This window comes from Cervus canadensis, chromosome 25 (genome assembly GCF_019320065.1).
Source record: "Cervus canadensis isolate Bull #8, Minnesota chromosome 25, ASM1932006v1, whole genome shotgun sequence".
Lineage (NCBI taxonomy): Eukaryota > Metazoa > Chordata > Mammalia > Artiodactyla > Cervidae > Cervus > Cervus canadensis.
The window spans coordinates 23,109,510-23,133,338 of record NC_057410.1 but is presented as its reverse complement, the minus strand read 5'-3'; the positions used below and the strand labels follow the sequence as shown (position 1 = coordinate 23,133,338).

Genomic DNA, 23,829 nt, shown 5'->3' with positions numbered 1-23,829 from the left:
GCCTTCTGGATACCCCTTGGACTCTTTGTCCATTCCCCATTTTATTTGATTAATTTACAGGAGTATAGTGGAAAAAATATGAGCTCTTGGAATAAAGTCAGAAAAGACTATCTTACAAAAAGAGCATATTTCTTCACAGTTCTATTTAAGTCCCATGGTGGGGCTAGCCTTCCAGGTCAATAGGTAGCTAAACTGAGGAACAGATTAGTTAAGGAACCCTTGTGCACCACTGGTGGGAATGTAAATTGGTACAACCACTATGGAAAACAGTATAGAGAATCCTCAAACAATTAAAAATAGAGCTACCATATGATCCAGCAGTTCCCTCCTGGATATTTATCTGAAGAAATGAAAACAGTAATTTGAAAAGATATATGTACCCCTATGTTCATTGTAGCATTATTTATAAGAGCCAAGATATAAGAGCAACCTAAGTGCCAATCAATAGATAAATATATACAATGGAATATCACTCAGCTATAAAAAAGAATGAAGTACTGCCGTTTGCAGCAATGTGGACACTTTTAGGGAGTATTATGTCAAGTGAAATAAGTCAGACTGAGAAAGACAAATACTGTCTGATTTCACTTATATCTGCAATCTGAAAACAAAACAAATGAAAAAACATAAAACAGAAACAGAGTTTTCGATACAGAGAACAAATTGTTGGTCTCCTGAGGGGAGGGAGGTTGGGAGAAGAAAAAAATATGTAAGGGAGATTAAGAGGTACAACTTCCCAGTTGCAAAGTGGGTGAATTACTAGTATAAAATGTACAGTGTGGAGAACATAGTAATATCTGGGTAATATCTTTGTATAGTGACATCATAACTAGACTTACTGTAGTGATCATGTTGAAATATAGAGTAGTATCAAATCACTATATAGTGTAACAAGAACTAACACAGAGTTGTAGGTCATCTACACCTCAAAACAAAACCAAACAAACCCATATAAAAGGAAATCAGATTTGTGGTCATCAGAGGTAGTGGGTAGGAGGTAGAGGGAAGGGGAAATGAATGAAAGCAGTCAAAAGATATAAACTTCCATTAAAAGACAAATAAATACTAGGGATGTAATGTACAACATGATAAATATAATGAACAATACTGTGTATTATATATGAAGGTACTGAGAGAGTTAATTCTTAGGTAGATTGATAAGAAATCTGGGGTCTCTGAGGAGGAAAAAAGGGTCTGGGGCTCTCAAGGAAGAGAAAAGGACAAACCTTTTTTTTCCCTCTAAGCCCTGAGCTAATGATTCCACAACAAAACAACTCATCTTGCTGAAGGATATATTTTTCCTTAAACTCTGTACCAATGATTATATAACAGCATGTATCCTGCTTGGGACATGCTTCTCCTTCTTAAGACCCTTCTGACTAACCCTGTCATCTTAAAATATATATTATGGGAGTGGGTCTGGTAAGACCTTTACAACCTTGAGATAGTCTTTTGATTTACTGCAATAACCAATTGTAAAAGTACATAGCCCCCTTGCTAAGACTAGAAAGGGGGGCACTCTCCATCCCCCTTCTGATGTCTATGTCAGAAACTTTCTGTCCCTTTTTCACTTTAATAAAACTCTGCTACACAAAAGCTCTTGAGTGATCAAGCCTGGTCCCTGGTCCCGAAGCTAAAGCTTCTTCTTTGGAGATCACAAATCCAACACTGTAAGCTATCAGTACTAAGTAAATCCTAAGAGCTCTCATCAAAATGAAATTTTTTTTTCTATTTCTTTAATTTTATGTCTGTATGAGATAATGGATGTTCACTAACTTATTGTGAGAATCATTTCATGATATAGGTAAGTCAAATCATTATGCAGTATACCTTATACACTGCTCTATGTCAATTTCATCTCAATAAAACTGGAAGAAAAATATGCACAAAATGCCAAAAAAAAAAAGAAAATCCTCCCAAAACAAAACCTTAACCACAAAATAACTATCACATTAAAAAGAAAAAGATTTTACTAACATGAGATATCTAGTTAATGTTTAAATTTCTCCAAATTTAATTTTTATAGGTATTTGATCAGATTAGGATCCAAATATGATGCATTACATTGCAATTAGTTTGTATGAATCTTTTAATGTATAGTTTCCATGTCTCTTTTTCTCTTTCTCATTTTTCTCAACTAACATATGAAGGAAATTAAGGCTTGTATGTTCATTTCCCCACAGTCTGGATTTTGCTGATTGTGACCCCATTGTGTCATGTAACATATTCCTTAGGTCTTCTGTTTTCAAAATGATTTGATTTAAGAATCCTGAAAAGACTTGATTTTTCTAGCAGAGAACACTTCTTAAGAGGTAATAAGCTGTACTTCTATTAGGAAGAGCCTGTACATCCCTTTTTGAGAAGTTTCATCCTTTGATGACCATGGCTTAGATTATTTCCTTGAGGGTGTCAAAATTATAATATTCTATCACTCATTCAGCTTCCCAGGTGGCACAGTGGCAAAGAATCTGCCTGCCAATGCAGGACACATAAGAGATGGGGGTTAAATCCCTGGGTCTGAAAGATCTCTGAGAATTAGAAATGGCAACCCACCAGTATCCTTTCCAGTATCCTTGCCTGGAAAATCCCATGGACAGAGGAGCCTGGTGGGCTACAGTCCATGGCGTTGTAAAGAGTCAGACATGACTGAGCATAGCACAGATCACTCATTCATTTATTAGTTGAAGTTCTCCTAAAATGAGACATTTCCCCTCATCTGTTATCCTGAAGTACAGTTTATACATATAAAGGCAGGATAAATGCTTGATTCTTCTTTTGCCATTAAAAACAAAAATAGAAGCCTGGTTCTCTAGCACTGTCCAGAGGTTACCAGGGAGGGTGTCTGTTGTGGTTGTTTTATTTGATAGGTTGTTTCTGAGCATAGACTCTGAAGCCCAATTCTCTGGGATCAGGATTCCAATTTAGCTGTGTGACTCTAAGCTAGGCATGTACCCTCACTTTCCTTATTTGTATATTGGAAACTTAAAGGTGTCTTCCTTCGTCACGGGGTTGTTCTGAGGATTAAATGAGAATCTACATAGCACTTGGAAAAATGCTTGTCAGCCCAAATATAAGTGTTCCTGATCATTAGTGCTGTTCTTATTATATTTAAATAGTCTTGAGTGGATTCTAGGCAATGGTATTTTGTAAAAGGTCCCCAAGTAAAGCCAAGTTGGGAAACCACAAGATGGTGAAGTTTAAAGAGATAATGTTTACAAAGCAGAGAAGATGACTGTATTTGTTTTTGGGTGTTTTTAGAGTTAAGATTAGGCTCAGGGTTAGAGTTCTGTTTCTAATTTTAAAAGACAGCCTAGGAATTAATGCCCTGCTCCCGTCCTCACTAACAGTGTGAGGTTTGACAAGCAAATTAACATCTCCAAATCTCCAAGTTCTCATGGGAAATAAGATTAATGACAGTGCAGGGCTCATGGAGTGGCTGTGAGGATCAGTGATCCTGCACAATGCCTGGTTCATAGGAAGTGTTAGCGGTGATGTCAGAAAACTTCACCAGAGACCACTGTCTGTGCCCAAATGACACTCTTCTCGCTGCCTAGATGTGTCTCTCCATAGAACTAGTTTTTCTGCCTTTTCACCATTTCTTTATTCAAACAAAAAAAGCAAGCATTAAAACTTTGACAAAAATATATTCCACACAAATAGTTATACTAGAAACTATTTCATGTTCAGGGCAATGAAGAGCTATATAAACTTATACTCCAGTAATTCATAGTAGAACATTTTAATTTAAATGATAGTTTAAAAGAAAGAATCTTCAGGGCTTCCCTTGTGGCTCATGGTAAAGAATCTGCCTGCCAATGCAGGAGACACAGATTTGATCCCTGATCCGGGAAGATCCCACATGTTGCAGAGCAACTCAGCCCTTGCACAACTATTGAGCCTATTGAACCAAGAGCTGCAACTATTGAGCTCACGCACCTCTGCTCTGCAACAAGAGAAGCCACCACAATAAGCCTGAATATTGCAACTAGATAGTAGCCCCACTCGCTGCAACTAGAGAAAAAGCCTGAGCAGCAATGAAGACTCAGCACAGCCAAAAATAAAATAAGTAAATAAAATTATTTTTTTTAAAAAGAGAATCTTCAAATCGGCTAAACACATAAATGAAGGCCCTTTGAACACAAGTCCAGATGGATTTTCTGTTACCTTATTTATACTTCCTGACTTATCAGATCTTTCTTCCTTCCGCCTGTTGCATAGCTTTATTTGTTTTGGTTATCTACACACTATAAACTTGGCATTTCATTTGAGATGCTGTGTGCTTTAAAAGAAGGTATTTTGTTTTAAAAACAAACAAAAAAAACAAAACAAAAAAATAAAAGAAGGTATTTTGTTTTCCCAATATCCTAACTTGTCATCCATAAAGACAATAAACAAGACAGTCTTTAAGAGACAGATGTTAAGGGATGAATTATTGATCAAATCATAAACAAGTTAGAAGATGAAATAATTTGCTAAATCAGTTTTACTTGAATCTTTTCCAAACTTTTCATCCTCCAACCCTAGAGATGTATCAGTAATAGAGAAAAATGCCATAAACATAGGTGGAACCAACTAAAATAAACAGAGGCCCTATTTTTTTAAGGCAGTGGTTTCTAATATGGAGATCTCTTTTACAGCTTTCCATCCCCATGAGTCCTATGCTTTGAAAAAAGCAAACACACCAAACTGCACTTATCAATATTTAATTTATCTTCCCATTTTTTATTAATCAAAGTCATCTATAACTGCCAACCAGAACATCCAATTGGTATGAGACAACCTGGGTTACTACACTGAATTGCTATAATTCTAGCTAAGAGCAAGAAATTATTTGAATGGAAAGCATCTTTAATATGAAAACAGACATTGTGTTTTCTCCCCCAGCACGAAGAATGGAGATAGGAATCTTGATATTTCAGGTTAATCTTGATATTAATCTTTGATTCCAAACTCTGATAGGCAGAATGGCCCCCAAAATGTCCCCATCATATTCCCCAGAACTTGTGAATGTTAGATTTAGTGGCAAAAGAGAATGAAAGTTGCAGATGGAATTATGGTTACCAATCAGCTGATTTTGAGATAGGGAGATTATACTGGATGATCCAGGTGGGCCCAATGTAATCACAAGGGTCCTTAATTAAATGTGGAAGTGGGAGTCAGAAGAGACAGTGTCAAAGTGCTGTGATGTGTTATGAGGTGAGAGACTCAATTGGCCCTGAGTCTTGAAGATACATGGGGCCAGGAGCCAAGGAATGTGAGCAGCTTCTGGTTGGAAGAGGCAAGAAAGGCAAAAAACTGCGAGGACTTCCCCAGTGGTCTAGTGGCTAAGACTTCAAGCTCCCAATGCAGGAGGCCTGGGTTTGATCCCTGGTCAGGGAACTAGATCCCACATGCCACAGCTGAGTTCGCATGCCACAACTAAAAGCTCTTGCATACTGCAACAAAGATTGAAGATCCTGCAGCCTCAAGTAAGACCCAGCAGAGTCAAATAAATTAAAAAAAAAAAAAGGCAAGAAAGTGGATTTTCCTTTAGCACCTCCAGAGAGGAACACAGTCTTGCTGACACCTTAACTTTGCCCAGTGAGACGAATTTCAGGCTTCTTGCCTCTGGAATCATAATATATTTATGTTACCTTAAACCACCAGTTTGTGGCAATTTGTCATAGCAGCCAAGAAAACTGCTACCTAATCTCTTAAATGTGGAATCTAATCTCTTTCCTCAAATTATTGACCTCTACTCTCCTTATGAGGCCTATGTTCTGGGCAAAGTGACCTCATCAGCTGTGTGCCTGGGCGAGGTTTTCCATCCCCTCTGGATTCTTTTTTATGCTCTCCCTCATAAGGATGTCACTCCACTTCATTGCAGCAGAGGCAAATCCTGTCCCTCCTTCAGGATGCATTTCAGATGCCTCCCCTGCTGCAAGCTCCATTGTCTGCCAGTTGCCTACAATCTCTCCTTCCTTTGAAATCCTGCAGTGTTGTAGTTGTCTCTCCCTGTCCTGGCACTGACTGCACTTTTTCCTGAAATAAACTTATTCATTCACATACTGTATCTTCTCCACCAGATTTTAAGTTCTTTGATGACAGGGCTAGTGTTCGACTCATCTCTAAATCTTCTATAATATTTAGCCCAATACTTTATGTCCTATGAACTTTACATGTAATCACAGTCCTGGTACTAGGGGTAAAGAATTCACCTGACAATGCAGGAGATGTAAGAGACCCAGGTTCAGTCCCTGGGTCAGGAAGATCCCCTGGAGAATGAAATGGCAACCCACTCCAGTATTCCTGCCTGGGAAAGCCCATGGACAGAGGAGCCAGGTGGGCTACAGTCCATGGGTCACAAAGAGTCGGAGTACATGTGGCTGAGCACACACACACATACACACGTGTGTGTTTTTAGTAGCTCAGTTATGTTCGAGTCTTTGTGACCCCATGGACTGTGGCACACCAGGCTCCTCTGTCCATGGGATTTCCCAGGCAATAATGCTTGAGTGGGTTGCCAGGACCTGTGCATATATGTTCGTATGTATTTATGTGTGTATATACATGTATGTGTGTATATGTGTATGTACATATAGGTAAACGACATTATAGAATGTCATATAGGACCGTATGCCCTCATAAGAGTAAGAGGAAAAAGAAAACTAAGGTTTTTCACTAGCTGCCACCCAAATGGCAAGCATCCCAGACACATCGTTTGTAGGAATAGCCTAAACCCTTGTCCCTTCACAGAACGGTTATCAAAGAATGGATGAGTTACTCGAAGTTAATCCCCTGATGGAGGCGATGCAGGGTAAAAATGGAGAGCTGTGCCTGAGGGACCCCTGCGTTCGGGAACTGGATCTGAACAAACAGAGGAAGGGGAGGTCCATGAGCAGGAGTAAGGTCTTGGGCCAATACCATATTTTTACATTTTATTTGGGATTCAGCTATCCTGAAATTGCATTTCAGAAAAAAATGCAAAACGCTGTTTTTTCCCCCATGCAGATGTTGATCAATATCTTTCTAGAAAGAAAGAATCTAAGAATGAAACTAAAAAGCCACAACATCAAATAGCTGATGATGCACTTGGCTTGTACATCTGTGAGACAGGGCCATTCTTTTAAAAATAATAAATGTTCGGTTTCTAAGATAAAGAGGTAGCTTTGTGGCACTCTAAGTTCCAGTTCTGTGAAAATAGAAAATTGTTGTTGTTTATATTTTGCCTACTAAAGCAATTACTTTAGCTATTTTTTTCCTAGCTTTTGCCCTTCTAAAATAAACATTAGGCCCAAGAATACACATCTCTCCAAAGACTATTCTAATTCTGGTACATTTTTAGTTCTTTTCCTCTTAAGAATCAGGAAATGATAGATCACAAATGCACTTTTAATTGTTTTTTATTCCTATATGTCAGATATTATGCTGAGTGTTTATAGATATTCTGCCATTTAAAGCAAGCTAACAATTGCTCCCTGTGTTCATAGCAGCATTTTTTCAATTGCCAAGATATAGAAGCAACCTGAGGGTTCAGCAACAGATGGATGGATAGAGAATATGTGGTATATAAACAAAATGGAATACTATTCAGCCACAAGAAAGAACAAAATTTTCCCATTTGCAGCAACATGGAGGAACTTGGGAGGGCATTATGCTAAGTGAAATAAATCAGACAGAAAAAGAAAAATACTAAATGCTATCACTTATATGTGGGATCTAAAAAACACAATCGACTAGTGAATATAACAAAAAAGAAGCAGACTCAGAGATACAGAGAAGAAACTAGTGGTTACCAGTGGGGAGAGGGAGGTGCAAACTACAGCTGCAGGAGAGGCTACTAGAATGTATTGTACAATATGGGGGGTATAGCCAATATTTCATAACTGTAAATGGAGTGTAACCTTTAAAAACTGAATAAAATTTTTTAAAATTAAAAAGAAATGAGCAATTCTGTGAGGTAGGTATTATTATTCTTATTTTAAAGTTTGGAAGTTGAGCCATAAAGAGTTTAGGTTCTTATACAAACTCTGATCACCAGTAAAGGCCACGAGACTCCATGTAACTCAAGGTGTCTACCCCGTCAAGCCCATGTTCTTGACCTCAGTCCCATCCAGAACCTCCCTGCGGGCTACTTACCAGGCAGAGGAAGCAGCTACATCCTTCTTGTGCCCAGAGGTCAGTGTCTAACCTTAGATATTAGAATTTAATGAAATTCCAGGGCAGAACTTTCCAAATTTTTGGACAACAATCCATAATAAGAATTAACTTTTAACACCTAATCACAGAACACACACATTTTGAAACAATATTATTACTACTGCATAATGAGCTCTGATATATTTTATTCTGCTCTTACGTTTTAATAATTTTGGTCAGGTACCACCAGATTGTTATCATAATTCACTAATAGACTATTACCTTTATTTTAAAATATGCAGTACATAGATAGTTTACCTTACACAACTAATTACCTTTATAAAAATATATGTTTATTTTTGGCTGTGCTGGGTCTTTGTTGCTGTGCACAGGCTTTCTCTAGTTGCAGAGTGGGGGCTACTCTCTAGTTGTGCTGCAGGCTTCTCACTGCAGTAGCTTCTCTTGTTGAGAAGCACAGGCTCTATGCCTGTGGGCTTCCGTAGTTGCAGCAATCAGGCTCAGCAGTTCTGGCTCATAGCCTTAGTTGCCTGGTGACACGTGGGATTGTCCTGGACCAGGGATGGAACCCGTGTCCCCTGCATTGCAAGGCTGATTCTTAACCACTAGACCACCAGGGAAGCCCCACAATTACCTTTCTGAAGAGAGATTTATCATCTTAGGCAAGTTACTTAATTTCTGAGTCTCCAGTTTCCTCATCTGCAAAATGAGAAGATTGGACCAGATTTGTGACTCTTAACCCTGACTGCACATCAGTAATGTTTAAGAGCTTTTATATACACTTTTGTCCAGGTTTTTGACCCCAGAATCTCTCATTTAATTGTTTTGGGGTGGGGGCCTGTGTACTGGTTTTTGCTGTTATCTTATTTTTGCTTTTTAACTCCTCAGGTTATACTAACTAGCCACCAAATTTAGGAATTACTGAATTAGATGATTGCTAAATTTTCTTTCAGCCAAAAATGTTAGACTATCTCACTGGTGAATGGGCCCACATCCAGCAGTTCTGTGTACATCAGGGTGGGGCCACACACTTTGTGCATTTTTAACAAATACCTGAGTGATTCTGATGTGAGTCATCTCAGAAACACTGCTCTGAGTCATTATCTCACCAACTGTTTATTGTTTCCTCAGGCCAGCACTTACCAGGGCCTGTGGCCGGTGCTCTGATATGTCTGCTAAGTGGCTGCCTCACCAACCTGCCTGGCCATTCCACTGCCCTCTGCCAGGGCCATGGCTTCATGCCCGTTTTCCTCTGTTCTTTGATCTCTTTTCTAACTTGGGTCAAGTAAAATCACATTCTCCTCTTTCTTCTATTCCAACCATACTTATGTCTTTCAATATTAAAAATACAGCAACTAAATGCAATATTTTGTATTCACCTATAATGATACTGAGCAGGGTTCTGGGGGGCTCTTGGGCACTAAGTCTTTCTGTGTTCCTCATTTCTTTGATTACAGGAAACAGCCTTCATTCAGCCTCCATGACCTTCCCTGAGTTTCAGTGGGCAGATTCAAGCAGTTGTTAATTAGGGAAGGGAGGAGTTGCAAGACCTGGGAGAAACAAATTCTCCAGGGCAGCCCTTGGGCAAGGTCCTCTTTCACTACGGAGGTGAAACACACAATATCTTTGAGCTAGTTTGCAGATACTGAAATCCCCTGCAGGTGGCAGAAGTTAAGGATGAATGATGGTAGGCTGCCCACAATCACGTAGACCCCAGACCAGTTGGACCTGAAGTTTGATGAAGCTGACTCCTACTTCAGTTCAGTTCCATTCAGTCAGTTAGTCGTGTCTGACTCTTTGCGACCCCAAGGACTGCAGCACGTCAGGCTTCCCTGTGCATCACCAACTCTTGGAGCTTGCTCAAACTCATGTCTGTCGAGTCGGTGATACCATCCAATCATCTCATCCTCTGTCATCTCCTTCTCCTCCTGCCTTCAATCTTTCCCAGCATCAGGGTCTTTTCTAATGAGTCAGTTCTTCGCATCAGGTGGCCACAGTATTGGCGCTTACCTCATCACCAACTCATCAGAAGAATGTTCATGGTCTGATCACACCCTCTTTGAACAATTACTATAAAACTTCTATCTTCCTGTTGGGACCCATGGTTTTGAGGGCACTAGCCCACTGTGACCCTCTTTTCCTGCAAAGCAATAAAGCTATACTTTTCTGCTTCACCCAAAACTGTGCCTCTGAGATTTGATTTGGTACCAGTGTCCGGGGAAGCCGAGTTTTTGGTCTCAACTGGGGAAAAGAAGCTGAAAAAAATAGATATATATGTATGTATAACTGAAACACTTTGCTGTATATCTGAAACTAGCACAACATTTTAAATCAACTATACTTCAGTTAAAAAACAATACACTCAAACTAGGTTACTCATACCCTGAAGGTGATTATACAGTGGTAGCTAAAATAGTAGGATGAACTTGGACAGATCTTTAATTTTATCTAACAAATAACAATCACAGCTCTTAAGACTTTATAAATATTAACTTTGTTGATGTACATAATCATCCTATGAGGTAGGTGCTACCATCCTTCTATATTACAAATTAGGACCATAAATCCCACTTCATTTTTGTAGCACTGATACTTATTTTGAAGAGCATTATTTTTTATTTTAAATTATACAGACTTGAACATAGTATTTCAGTTAATATTTTATTTTTTAATTTTTATTGAAGTTTAGTTGATTTACAATGTTTTCAGATGTACAGCAAAGTGATAACTGAATGTATATATATCTATATATATTTTTTGTTGTTGTTCAGTCACTAAGTGGTGTCTGACCCTTTGTGACCCCATAGACTGCAGCACACCAGGCTCCTCTGTCTTCCACTATCTCTTGGAGTTTGCTCACATTCATATCCTTTGAGTTGGTAATGCTATCTAACCATCTCATCCTCTGCTGCCCCCTTCTCCTTTTGCCTTCAATCCTTCCCAGCATTAGGGTCTTTTCCAATGAGTGAGCTCTTTGCAACAGGTGGCCAAAGTATTAGAGCTTCAGCTTCAACAGGAGTTCTTTCAAAGAATGTTCAGGGTTGGTTTCTTTTAGGATTGACTGGTTTGATCCTTGCAGTCCAAGGCACTTTCAAGAGTCTTTTCCAGATTTTGATCAATTCTTCTGAGCAATATAATGATATCAATATATATTAATCCTGAGAATACACACACACATATATATTCTTTTTCAGATTCTTTCCTATTATAGGTTATTACAAGATACTGAATATAGTTCCCTGTACTATACAGTAGGTCCTTGTTGAATGTTATGTTTACTAGGGTGTATCTCTTAATCCCAACTGTAAATCTGTGAATCTGTTAATCCCAACCATAACTGTAAGTTTGTTTTCTATGTCTATAAGTCTATTTCTGTTTTGTAAATAAATTTATTTATATAATTTTAAAATTTTCACTAATTAATAGTATGAGATATGAAATTAATTTAATTTGGGGGGTAGCCTGCTGCAAGGAGATCTCCTATAGATAAAGATTTAGCCTCTTCCACTATTAGAGGTTTTTAAGTGGAAACATGAAAACATAGTATTAAGGAATTACTTAATAAAGCATTCTTAATTCACCCAGTAGTAATTTCCTTGAATAACTTTACAGAATATGACTTTTTCATCAAGATGTTTATCTCTAGTCATGAAAATTTAACGTATTGTCCCACAAACATTTTTATTAACAAATATGTATTTGTCAATAAACTAATAGTGTATCATTTGTTAAGTTACATAGACAAGTGAACACCCTCACTCTGATGTGTAGTCATTTATTGGTCAATTAAGTAAGATACAATATCAAAATGAAGATGACTTTACATGCAAAGGAGTTATTGTCCATTTATTAACTAACACATTGGATAGGTTGTATAGTCTTACAAACTAATCCCCAAACTTTGTCTCCCTTCCATCTGCAAAACCAGAACCATTTGTCCAATGTTTGCAGTTTCATCTCCACCTGGTCTATATCCTTGGTGTTGTTCTACCCTGAGCTCATTTTCCAATGTTGATATTGGGGCTTTTATTGGGTTGTTTCAAATACCTGGCTTCCATCTAGAATCACATTTCCGAAAATGTGATCATCATTTCAGATGATCAGTGTTACGGCTTCTCCTGTGCAGACACAGGATCCTTGTCAACAGAGCTCTAGCTGATTGATGGAAGGTGGGGTGGGCAAAGGGGTCTGAGAATAAAGTCCAGTTGTATCCATTATCATGTCTTATGGTGACCAGGCTTTTCTGTAGGAAATGTATCTCAGAATAAGCAGATAGCACCCGTGGATGGAGAAAATCTCTTCTTTACAAAAGAATGCTGAACTAAGAAATGTGTAAGCAATGGTAAGACTAGAAAAGTCACTATTTTTCTACCCCTAATTAAATCTCCTTTTCATGTAAGAATCATCCACGTGTGCTAAAACCATTTAGTGAAAGATTGATGAGGAACTGGAATATTGACTTTGTACCAATTCATCACTCATAAGACACTTGCTGGTTGCAAGTGGGAAAATATAACAATTTTTTGGCCACACCTCACAGCATGTATGATCTTAGTTCCCTAACCAAGCCCCCTGCATTGGAAGCACAAAGTCTTATAACCACTAGACCGCCAGGGAAGCCCCTGAAAAACAGAACTTTAAAATGAAAGCATCCGACTGTCACTTTTTACTTGGTGCTCAATCTCAGCATAGAACCCTGGGAACCATCTTATATGTCCACTGTGGCTGTACAGTTTGAAGCTCACTGCCTTGCCTGTGAACTATTCTACCAAAAATACTTAACTTGTGTCTAAATCAAGCCTTTGGATCTAACATTTACTTTATAGGAAACATAGGAGATAGAGTAAAAGTTAAATGACATCATGAAGAAATCATTAGACTACCTCAGATAACGGAATATTCTGTAGGACAAATGTTTTCAATGAGTCACTGCCATGAAAAAAACAAAAGAAGGGAGTGTTTGGGTTCTCTTCTAGATTAAAAGAAATTCAGAGACATAATAACTTAAAGCAATGTTTGATTCTTAGTGGGTCCCAATCTGAATAGCTATCTCAGTTCAGCTGCTGTAACCAAATTCAGGAGTTCCACCTTGCTGGCAGGGCATGCGTTCCAAGACCCCCAGTGGATATCTGAAATTTTGGATAGTCCTGAATCCTATATATACTATGTTTTTCTCTATTCATACCTATGACAAAGTTTAAAAATTGTAAGTTTACAAATTGGGCACAGTCAGATAATATCCAAATTGCTAGCAATATTCCTTTTGTAGTTTGCGCCATTGTTAAGTAAAATAAGAGACACTTGAACACAAGTACTGCAACAGAATGACAGTTGATGTGATAATCCAGACTGCTACTAAATGACCAACGGGCTGGATACACTGGACCAAAGGATGACTCACGTCCTGGGTGGAGTAGAGCCAGGGGAGTTGGGGTTGGATGAGAAACTTCATCATGCTAATCAGAGGGGCACACAATTTAAAACCTGATTTAAATCTTTAAAGACCTGCAGTGCCAGGTCTTAGCTGCAGCACATGGGATCTTAGCAATCTTTGTTGGGGCATGTGGGATCTAGTTCCCTGACCAGGAATCAAACCCGGGTCCTCTGCATTGGGAGGATGGAGTCTTAGCCACTGGACCACCAGAGAAGTCTCCCACACATGTTTTTTAAAGATATGAAAATGGTCTGTGGTTAAATAAATCTTGGAAATCTATATTAAACACCTTTAACCAAGTTTATTTCATACAGAACTACTCAGAGCCTCTAATATATTAAAAGTCATTTCACATGGGCTGACTATAGAATGAATTCTTTTGTAAGCATCTGTACCCATAGAATTCATGAGGAGTAGAGACCATGGCTCAAAGGGACATGTTTTAGAACATGTTTCTTTAAAGATTTATCAGTAAAGACTTGTGAAAAATTATATTTGTAAATTAAGAATGCAGTGATAATGGCTTTCCTTAAAGTTGTGACATTGAGAATATTGTTTCTAGTTTATAGCAACACACATACGGGAGTAGAAAAATAAGGGTAAATTCTTTCTCTGATATGATCTAAGGTTTCAAAACAACTCACCTTGGAGATCTGTGAACTGAAGTTTCCACAGATGGAGCTGCTGCTACGTATACCTCCGGAACCTAATATGAAACTTGCCTCAGGCTGTCAGGCAATGCAGGCGGTGGGAGGTGGGGAGGTGGATAGGGAGTGGGGTGGGCTGGCGGGCGGAAACAAGAGCTCTGTGGCTGACCAGGAACAACCAGGCTGATCCTGATCCTACAGGAGAATGTAAGGTTCCATTTGTTTTCAAATGCTGGGCTTTGCTTTGCTTATATTTATGGGAAAATAGAGTTACAGCTTTCAAGTTTTGGCTTTTGGTATAATGTATTACTATATCTTATTATAGAAGATTGTGAGAAATATGCTGCATGGATGTTAATTTCATCATTAAATTTCCTTTTTTTTCCCCCAGAAACCTTGAGACAAGAGTCAAATATAAAAAGCTGTCATTTCTGGAGACTAAAGATTTGACCAAATGCACCCTTAATTCTAAGTCTTAACAATAGAGCAATAATTTCTCTCATAAATGTTGAATAATTTTGGCTCTTTTCACCAGACAATAGCTTGATTGCATTGCATTGCATTTCTTGTCTTAAGGAGTAGGAGGACAATAGCAAAAAATGGGCAAAGAAAAAAGCGCTAGGCTGGAAGATAAGGCTAGGGTATGTATGAAATTAACTGCAAGCACCCACTGAAGGTGCCCAGTGGGGGTGGGGAAGTCCCAGGGGTGTTAGCTTTCCAGATGACTTAGGTAAAGCTATGGGAGAGTTCCATAGAAAAGTAATCAAATACAGCCTCAATTCTGATTTAATCACATTATTACTTAAGGATACAATGTGAAGTGATTGTATTCTTGAACATTTAACTAAACATGCTTGAACACCTTTGTCAGGTAACACACTAGTAGCCATTTGGAATTCAACAGGTGAAAAAGACTCCTGCAGAAGCTAACAAGCAAGCAGCCACTGATGCCCGTGAGTGGGGAGCAAAACAAAGGAAGTAAGAGTGTGTTATGATGGTCTCAATAGCACTTTTAGATTAAATGGTCATGGACGACCTCTTAGGAGATGACTTGGAAGGTGCAGGTGGAAGAATGAAGAGTTAGATATCCAAAGAACTAAGGGGTAGAGGATGTAGAACATTCCAGGCAAGTGCAAAGACCCAAGTTAAAGAAGAGCTTGACATGCTATATAAACAGAAAGAAGTCTTGTGTGGTTGACAGTGGAAAGAACAATCAGAGTTCTGGAAGATAACACTTCAGGGACAAACAGAAGCCTGATCTTGTAGGACAGCACAAGACATAGTAAGGATTTTACTCTGGGATAATGGATTTGGACTTTTGAGCTCCAGAACTGGGAGGGAATAAATATGTGATGTTTTAAGCCACCATCTTTGTCATATTTGTTACAGCAGCCATAGGAAATACAGGCGGGAAGAAGATTGAGTTTACGTGCTCTCAAACGTCTAAGAGAAATAGGACTGTTAAGCAATTGATGTCATTTAATTCACAACATAGTGGATTCATCACTGAGTCAGTGTCTGGTGCTCAGCATTGTATATCTAAGAACTCATTCTCCTTGATTCATCAGTCATGATTGGATTAAGGAGAATGAAAAATATTAACTCACAAAAGAGATATAAACCATACCACCAACTCATTGGCTTATTCATGGAAGTAGAAATACTAAATGCATCAGCTTACTCAGATCAGCAGCTAAGTGCTGCTTGACTTTGCTTGGCAGTTGTAAAGCCAGAACGATGGCAATGAGCTCATTTTATTGCTTAAAGTTACCAAATCTCATAGCCTGCTGCACTCATCTCTATGGGATGAGAACATTTACACTGGCCAGACGAATCCAATCTCTCCTGACTATGCTGGGACATTCTGACAAATTCTGGCTTGTAGAATTTTCTTTGTAAAGAATTTGTAGAATCTTCTTTGTGAAGTCCTCAAAGATTCCTTCTGAGTGCACCACAAGGATTAAATGTCAATTTACATCATCTCAGGTAGTCTCACCAGGAAAAAACATACTTCACTTCATCTTTCACTCACTTATTCTTTCAAGAAATAGTATTCAGAGCTTACTAAATGCCAGATACTGCACTAGGATTTCAGACACAAAGTAAGCTAAAAGCCCTATTTTTATTTCAGTGGATTAAGAGTTTCTATATATTTCTTCTGTAAATAGCAGGTCTCACTCATGTCTTAAGATTTCATGAACTCCATTTTTGCAGAATAATGTTTCCTTACCCTCATTGCCAAATCTAGGGATGATTCAACTGAGTACCTATAAAGCAGTCAAATCAATTCAATGAAAAACCCTATAATCTGGACAGTTTTAGTTATGTCCTATTTTGATCATTTTATCTAAGTAGTAATATTTCACTATCTAGAGTGAAAATTTCAATCTCAATAATTTTTGCATTCCTACAAAACAGAGAAGAGATGGTTGTAGCCACCTGTGCAATTTGCAAGAAAGGGATGTGTACACTGGGTGGTGCCTTGCACCTCCTCGTTTTACTCGTGATACACTGCCACTGAGTGCAACTTAGTTTTTTCAAGTCCCAAACTAAAGACTATTAAAGAAATCAGAAAGTCACAACCATGCCATCCACTCTGGTTTACATACAAAAATTACCTGCACATCTAGCCAATAAACCTCTGGTTATGGAACTGTAGGGGTTTTTCATCATCTCTTCCATAGGAAGACCATGTTTGGTAAACTTCCCTTCTTGGTTTGCTGTGGTATAAATCAAGTTTGAAAATTAATATAAACTTGAAACTAGTATAAACTACAAAGGAGTAGTGGAGAAGTGATTTTTCTGGGTGACCTACAAGAAATCACTCAGCTCCTGGCCTCAGTTTCCTTGTTTGTAAGTGTTAAATTTTATGTCTTTAGTTTTCTCAGTTCTAAGATTCCATGATTTTTTGAGACTCTCTGGTAAATAGCACCACAAAAAGTTAAAGTTATTTCGTTTATTTATAAGGAATCAGATCTATTTTATGGAAACCCTTTGGTGAAATTCCATTTTGAGTAGTTTTGAGGCCATAACCATACAGTAGATATTGTCCCTGCTGTTATGAAGTGTTCAATAGAAGGGAGAGGCATCATTAAATACAAACTCAGGAAATCCACAATGACTTTTATGAAACAACTTTTTAATTTCAATTGTATATTTACAAATAGACAAAGAATAAGCAGCAGGAAGGCAGGAATGACGCCTGGCCACCTCCCAGGCATCTGGGAGTGCAGAAAGAGGCCATGGACAACATATATGTGTCAGACTGATCTTCCCTGCCATCATTGATAACAGCAGTGGACAAAAGGCTTCAGTGAAGGAGGTCAGTCTATTTGGGAAGAGGCAGACCATGTTCAGTCCATGTGCGAGAGGAAGAAGGCCCAAGTCAGTCTATTGAGGTCTTGGCTCTTTATAGGCTGAGGCCCTTCTCTTGGAAGTTTTAGGCCGCCTTCTCCAGGGCATGTAGGGGTCAGGGGGATGATACCTGGGAAAACCCCTATGGACCTCAGGGACCCGTTGCTCATAACAGGGTGGAGGGAAGCGGGGCATAGGCGGCTGGGGACCATACCGAAAGTCACCTTGGGCAGCAAATTCTGTTTGGGTGGATGGGGGGACATCTGAATATAAATAGTTGAAGGAGGATTGATCCGATTGGAAAGTATGGTCTGAAGAAAAACCGGTATCCTGGGGGCAGAATGGGAATGGGGGCATCACCTGGTGAAAGGGTCTGGGATGAGGTTGTGGGGACAGCAGTGGAAACAGGGGTGGGCGGGGAGACGGCGTGGGGAGCAGGGGTTGGCGCCCCGGGAGAGGCAAAGGTCTGGGCGGAGGGCAGGCCGGCTGATCTCCGTAGACCAGGGGCTGCCTCTCAAGCCTCCGGTCAGGTCTTCCTCTCCCAGGGCCATCCGTGATCCACTTGCCCACTGGGTCTCGCTGGGGCAGCTCTACCCCCCAGGCGTCGGCCACGTGGGCCAGCAGGAGCTGGGAGAGGTGGCGGTGTGCGCGCTCGTTCCAGTGCACTCCGTCCGTCTGCAGGAACTTCCCCGTGTGGCGGCGGAAGTGGAAGTGCAAGTCCAGCACATCGAAGCCGTGCTTTTGGGCCTCGGCAGAGCTGTAGAAGTTGGCTTCGATCACCCGGCTTTTCACGGAGGAGGACGCTAACCGGATCTCGGGCGGGACGAAGCGGTTGGTGATTCTGTCGCCCACGGGCATGGCCGTGTTCCACACCAGGAGGCACGACTCCGACAACACCTGGCGGAGGTGCCCGAAGAGCCTCTCCAGGTTCCGCCGGTAACTAGGCCAGAAGTCCTTCTCGTACCTGGTGATGTCCCAGAGGCACGAGTTCATGATGACCAGGTCCGGGTGATGCTCGCCGGCCTGCAGCTCCTCCAGGACGTCCTCCAGGTAGTCGTTGTACACGCGCGTCAGGAAATAGAAGCGCACCAGGTGCTGGCCCGAGCAGAACTGGCGCACCTCGCGGTAGTGGGTGCCGTTGTGCATGCGGCCCAGCTGGCCCCCGCGCACCAGCTTATCCTGCTCGAAAGTGTGCTCCCCCTTGGCCTTGAGCTGGCTGGGTGTGAGCAGGCAGTCCTTCTGCAGCAGAAGCACCAGATCCTTGTACACAGCCCTCTGGACCGAGTCCCCCAGGACCACCACGAACTTGTTGTGGAGCAGCTGCCGCACTTCGGAGGCCAGTAGGTGGACCATGACGCCAGTGCCGCCTAGCTCCTTCCTTTCACTCAGCGGGTCTGCGGAAGGCTAGGACAGAAGGAGAGAGCGCATGGGAGGGACCCACCTCCCGCAGGACGGAAGCAGGAAGGTGGGCCCGCCCCGGGAGTGGGCTGGAACTCTGGCCTGGGGCGTCTGAAAGGCGGGGCTCCACTACCCTCCGCCCAGAGAGAGGGGAGCCTGGAGCCAGAAGCCCTGGTTGGCCCAGAGGAAGTTTCTGCCTGAGACTTGACTTTGAATACCCAGAAAACCCAGGTCCCATGGCCAGGAAGGGCCCCGCCCTCCCCGGCTGGAGGTGCCACTGCCAAAGACACCCCATCACCCGCTTGGAGACATCCCGGATGCCTGACAAGTGGAGAATGGTTAGGTAAACTTTGCAGAGGTTAAATAATGAGAATGATGATCAAGCAAGAACACAGAGCGTGATATACTGTCAGCTGAGAAAGTTACATACCATATATGTGGCCGTATCACTGAAATGGTGTAAAATAGATATGAATGCTAAGCTGCTTCCCACCAGGCTCCTAGGGAATTCCCTAGGCAAGAATACTGGAGTAGGTTGCCATGTCCTCCAATAGATATGCATAGATAACATTGAAAGAAAATACACAAAACCAGCTTTAAATAGGATAGTAGGATCATGGGTGACTTGCTTCCCCCCTCCTGTTTTTTGTAAATATATTTTACATAGTCTTAAAATCAATTTTAATAATAACTTAATGTTTCTTATCAATGGGACTTGTAAAAAATAAAATTAGAAATAATTTACAAGTGCTTCAGCTGCAATATTCTTTGTTTTTCATTTGAAGGAAATTGGCTTTGGCGTAAGAAATATATTGAGCTAAAGGCCAATGAGACTCAATAGAAGAGTTCTCTGTCCTTCCCTCATGTACCTAAAAGCAAGATATAAATTTTCTGAGTAAGGTGACCCTTCCCCCACCAAGGAGATAAGAGTCAAGAAAGAAGACAAGGAATTGTCAATACAAAGATGAGTCTGCATAAACAAACCTTACTAAAATAAAATAGCCCTTATTTTCCTTTAGTAACCCCATATATCCCCTTCTCTACACTTTATTATCCCTTGAAACACAGTTCCCTTTGTTCTCTGTTAAAATGGTCAAGTCTAACTAGTTAAAAAGCCCAAGTCTAACTAGTTAAAACTTTGAGTTCCATTCCTTTTCTGTGAACTGTTGTGCACATTGATATTAATTAAAAAACTGTATGCCTTTTCTGTTAATCTACGGTATACTCTCTAAGAGTATAGAGAAAAAGTTTTCTTCCCCAGAACACTGAATAAGCTGTTAAAAGTTGTGAAACTTGTCTTCAGAACTTCAGATTGAGTTTATTTCAAGTTGCCATTTACAGCAATATCCACTAATGAATAAAAGGTGGAAACACATTAAAATACTACTAAGTGTCACATGGGGAGGAACATGGCATGCCCTTCACACACTTACAAAGAAGCTGTTAAAATCTGCTGTGGCTTGATAGTTGTAGGCTATCATGCATTAGAAAAAAATTTTAATAGGCGTGGTGGACAGCTATTAATAAATTACACATTTGGTTTTTAAAAGCTATACTCATGGTTTTAAATGAGTATGAGCCCAAAAATAAAAACATGAAGATGGGTAGAATACAAAAGTGTTCCCCTAAGAACAGTTACAAATATTGCCTTATTTGAATCTTCATTCAAAAACATTTGCTATCAAATAAAAAGCTTAAAACCAGGATTTTGCTCTTTGTGGTACAACAAAATTAAACATAATTAAACTCCAAATCCTACTGGGGCTCAGGCATATTCTCTAGTTTATATTCACTTTTTTTTCATCCAACTCACACTTACTAAGCACTCACTAAATGCTCCACATGGGGCTTTCCTGGTGGCTCAGAGGTAAAGAATCCGCCCACCAAGCAGGAGACATGGGTTCCATCCCTGGATAGGGAAGATCCCCCGGAGAAGGAAATGGCAACCCACTCTAGTATTCTTGCCTGAGAAATCCCTTGGACAGAGGAACCTGGTAGGCTCCAGTCCTGCTGCTGCTGCTAAGTCGCTTCAGTCATGTCCGACTCTGTGCGACCCCATAGACGGCAGCCCACCAGGCTCCGATGTCCCTGGGATTCTCCAGGCAAGAACACTGGAGTGGGCTGCCATTTCCTTCTCCAATTCGTGAAAGTGAAAAGTCAAAGTGAAGTCACTCAGTTGTGTCCAACTCTTCGCAACCCCATGGACTGCAGCCTACCAGGCTCCTCCGTCCATGGGATTTTCCAGGCAAGAGTACTGGAGTGGGTTGCCATTGCCTTCCCTGGCTCCAGTCCACGGAGTCGCAAACAGCTGGACACAAGAATAACAAATGCTCCACATGGGCGATATAAAGATGTGTAAAACCTGGTCTTGCCTTTCAGGAGCAGATCAGATATATTCATTGATAACTGTAAGACAAAGTTGAGAATGCTACAGTGTTAGTCGCTCAGTCATGTCTGATTCTTGCAACCCCATGGACTGTAGCCTGCCAGGCTCCTCTCCAGGCAAGAATACTGGAGTTGGTTGCCATTTCCTTCTCCTGGGGACCTTCCTGCCCCAGGGGTCAAACGCAGGTCTCCTGCATTAGCAGGCAGATTCTTTACCATCTGAGCCACCAGGGAAGCCCATAGACAGATAAACAAAGGATGTGAAACTGGTTTGTAAACAGAGCTGGGCTGCTGGGACGATAAGGAATCATGTCTGTGCACAAGTATGCCAGGGTGTCTGTTCATGTCCGGGTCAGGATGTGGGTCTGGAGGTCTGCCAAGGCAGAGTGAGATGCAGGCAGAACGGAGCACTGAGGCGGGCAGTCAGGAGGAACCTTTGTATCTGTATCTGTCTTTGACTGGCTGTGTGACCCTGGGCTAGTCCCTGCCCTCTCTGGTGCCAGGGTCCTCTCACGTACGCTGACAGCCCTGGATTTCGTGTAGCAGACACCCCAGTTTCACCTTCTAGGCCAGGCAGGGCTGGTCCTCTGTGCTCCCTGGGATTCAAGTGTGCAGTGAGGAAGAGAGTCGAGAGAGAAGAAATCATCAGAGAAGGGTTGGAGTACAAAGGAAATGTGCAAGAGGGGGTGTGTCAGAGCATCTGGAGGAGCAGACCCAAGGCCCCGAGCCAGGACGGGAGGCGGCCAGAGGCTCTAGGTCGGCTACCTTCAAGTGCCATGAAAACAGAATGAGCAGGTACAGTGGACTTTTAGGGATCTTTGCAAACAGGACTCCTCTATCCCAGACCCAAGTCTCCAAAGTGTAAAGTGAAATCTTTTCCCAGTGTTTTCAGGGTTCCCGTGCTTGCTCTCTGGAAGAAAAGCTATGACAAACCTAGATAGCATATTAAAAAGCAGAGACATCACTTTGCCAACAAAGGTCTGTATAGTTAAAGCTATAGTTTTTCCAGTAGTTGTGTACAGATGTGAGAGTTGGACCATAAAGAAGGCGGAGCACTGAAAAATTGATGTTTTCGAATTGTGGTGTTGGAGGAGGCTCTTGAGAGTCCCTTGGACAGCAAGAAGATCAAACCAGTCAATCCTAAAGGAAATCAACCCTGAATATTCATTGGAATGACTGATGCTGAAACTGAAGCTCCAATACTTTGGCCACCTGATGTGAAGAGCCAACTCATTGGAAAGGATGCTGATGCTGGCAAAGATTGAGGGCAGGAAGAGAAGGGGGTGATGGAGGATGAGATGGCTGGCTGGCATCACCGACTCAATGAACATGAGTTTGAACAAACTCTGGGAGATGGTGAAGGACGGGGAAGCCTGGCATGCTGCAGTCCATAGGGCTGCAAAGAGCTGGACACGACTGAGTGACATCAACAAACGCTACCCCAGTTCTATGTGCCCTCTCTGGGTTGGACTCTGGTCATACTCTGTCCTAGTCCCCTAGGGTAGAGGACACCATTCCTTTCCATTAGAATTCCCTCCCCTAGGGTGGCAGATGTGACAACCGAGTGCTGTCTCCTTCAGCGGTGCTGTGTTTACATGGCCCAATACATTCCTTCTGAGTGTGAAGTGCCCTGGACTTGAACTCATGGATGTGAGTCAAATTCACTGCTTAAAAAGTTGTGGAGAATGGAGGCACTTAAGTGTATTTGTGAAGAACAATGCTTTTCATCTGTGATTTTCCTCATCTGTAAAATGGGACTTTTAGCACCCACTTCAGAGATTTGATCTGAAGAAGTGGTTAGAACAATGTCTTGATAAATAGGGTGGATATGAGTTACTATTTGTAAAGCAAGTTCAAGAACACTCGGATAATCATCTGTAAATGAGGGTTACACTATTCATGCTGTAAAGATCAAATGACAAGTGAGATTTAGAATAAAACAAAACTAATGTTATTTGAACAGATACGGATGCCAAATACTTTGCAAATGTTACCCGATTTGTGAGATAAGAAGGATCTTCAAGTGATGGATGTGAAGTGAAGTCACTCAGCCGTGTCCAACTCTTTTTGACCTCAGGGACTGTAGCTTGCCAAGTTTCTCTGTCCATGGAATTCTCCAGACCAGAATACTGGAGTGGGTAGCTGTTCTCTTCTCCAGGGGATCTTCCCAACCCAGGAACTGAACCCAAGTTTCCTGCATTGCGGGTGGATTCTTTATCATCTGAGCCACCAGGAAGCCCACCAGAGAAGATTTAAAGCTACTGATGGCAAACCGTCCCTGTGGGAGATAGCCCTTAGAGCTGAACCCCCTGCAGTCTGAATCCAAAAGCTCAGGCTGAGGTCAGGGAGATATTTGAGGGCGAGATGGAAGAAGAGTGTTTCAGTGTTTCATAGACAGGAAATCCTTTGGGCTTCCCAGGTGACTTAGTGGTAAAGAATCTGCCTGCCAATGCAGGGGACTCAGGTTCAATTCCT

At 41.2% G+C, this 23,829-nt stretch overlaps 1 protein-coding gene across 9 annotated transcripts in view; it reads right to left on the bottom strand.

Annotated features, from left to right (window-relative positions):
- PCED1B (PC-esterase domain containing 1B) overlaps positions 1–23,829 on the bottom strand; it is a 180,261-nt gene that overhangs the window by 11,042 nt on the left and 145,390 nt on the right. For 8 of the 9 annotated variants that reach the window (XM_043446970.1, XM_043446969.1, XM_043446967.1 and 5 more), the window contains one exon: positions 17,336–18,975. The exons of the other annotated variant lie outside the window; for it this stretch is intronic. In XM_043446970.1, the coding sequence (XP_043302905.1) occupies positions 17,608–18,924 (1,317 nt within the window). In that variant the 5' untranslated portion in view covers positions 18,925–18,975 and the 3' untranslated portion in view covers positions 17,336–17,607. Of the gene's footprint in view, positions 1–17,335; positions 18,976–23,829 lie in introns of those variants that run through there. 9 annotated transcript variants of the gene reach the window in all.